The sequence below is a fragment of the Nicotiana tabacum genome, chromosome 6, assembly GCF_000715075.1.
Source record: "Nicotiana tabacum cultivar K326 chromosome 6, ASM71507v2, whole genome shotgun sequence".
In the NCBI taxonomy this organism is placed as follows: Eukaryota; Viridiplantae; Streptophyta; class Magnoliopsida; order Solanales; family Solanaceae; genus Nicotiana; species Nicotiana tabacum.
The window spans coordinates 72794630-72795790 of record NC_134085.1 but is presented as its reverse complement, the minus strand read 5'-3'; the positions used below and the strand labels follow the sequence as shown (position 1 = coordinate 72795790).

Sequence of the window (1161 nt, the reverse complement as noted above, 5' to 3'; positions counted from 1 at the left end):
CCCAGCTTAAGCGGACATGGTTCGTTCGACCGTTTGGCCCGGTACATTGTTCTCTATTGGAACTTTGTTCGTCGTTTCCTGGCTCTTCCGAGCGGATGGCCTCTTGAAGGGGTGCCCTCTAGTGTTCGGGGTTGATTGCGAAATAAGCCTTGTAAGCTTGTTGGGTCCTCCTTAGGAAGCGAATGGACGTTGCTTCGTAAAAAACCTTGCCAACAGAACCCTCTTCGGGCAAAAGCTCGGTGGAAGGAAATGGGTGCAATGTTTGCCCGAGGATTTTCGTGGAGTTCTTCGATCGGATGCCTTAGCATTAACATAATTTTAGCACAATATATTCCAGTTGCTTGGAAGTTGTTCGCCCTCCATGGTGCCAAGCTTATAGGATCCTTTGCCGACTATCCCGAGGACACGGTACGGTCCTTCCCAGTTCTGGCCCAGCTTCCCTTCATTAATGTTTCGGGTGTTAAGAGTAACCTTCTTTAGGACTAAGTCCCCGATCCCGACATACCGGAGATTTGTTCTTCTGTTATAGTATCTTTCAATTTTCTTCTTTTGGGCAGCTATCTGGATCAGCGAGGCTTCTCGCTTTTCATCGAGGAGTTTGAGGGCCGTTGTCATGGCCTTGCTGTTCGAGCCCTCATTAGCTTGCTGAAATCTGGCGCTCAGCTCCCCAACTTCCACTAGTATCAGAGCCTCAGTGCCGTACACTAGAGAGAAAGGCATTTCCCCGGTGCTTGACTTTGAAGTTGTTCGATATGCCCGCAGCACCTTGGGCAGCATTTCTCTCCAATTTCTCTTGGCGTTCTCCAGATTCTTCTTTAGGTTCTGAATGATGGTTTTATTCGTGGATTCCGCCTGGCCGTTTGCACATGGAAGGTAAGGCATTGACATGATTCTCTTGATTTTGTTGTCTTCAACGAACTGTGTTACCTTGCCCCCGACGAACTACCTTCCGTTGTCGCACGTTATTTTGGATGGGATTCCGAATCGGCATATGATGTGATCCCATATGAAATTGATGACTTCCTTTTCTCTTATTTTTTTGAAGGCTTGCGCTTCCACCCATTTTGAAAAGTAGTCAGTCATCAATAAAATGAATCTAGCCTTACCTCGCGCTGTCGGCAAAGGGCCGATGATGTACATCCCCCATTTCATGAATGGCCA

At 47.7% G+C, this 1161-nt stretch overlaps 1 protein-coding gene across 1 annotated transcript; it reads right to left on the bottom strand.

The window, feature by feature from the left end:
- Nucleotides 1-318: 318 nt before the first annotated feature.
- On the bottom strand, nt 319-888 carry LOC142181879 (uncharacterized). Its single transcript, XM_075255518.1, has one exon. The coding sequence runs from the start codon at nt 886-888 to the stop codon at nt 319-321; it is 570 nt and encodes a 189-aa protein (XP_075111619.1).
- Nucleotides 889-1161: the final 273 nt, after the last annotated feature.

What these genes read in the sequence shown, in the direction of transcription:
- LOC142181879 (XM_075255518.1), bottom strand. Translation starts at nt 888, where the DNA reads ATGTCAATGCCTTACCTTCCATGTGCAAACGGCCAGGCGGAATCCACG.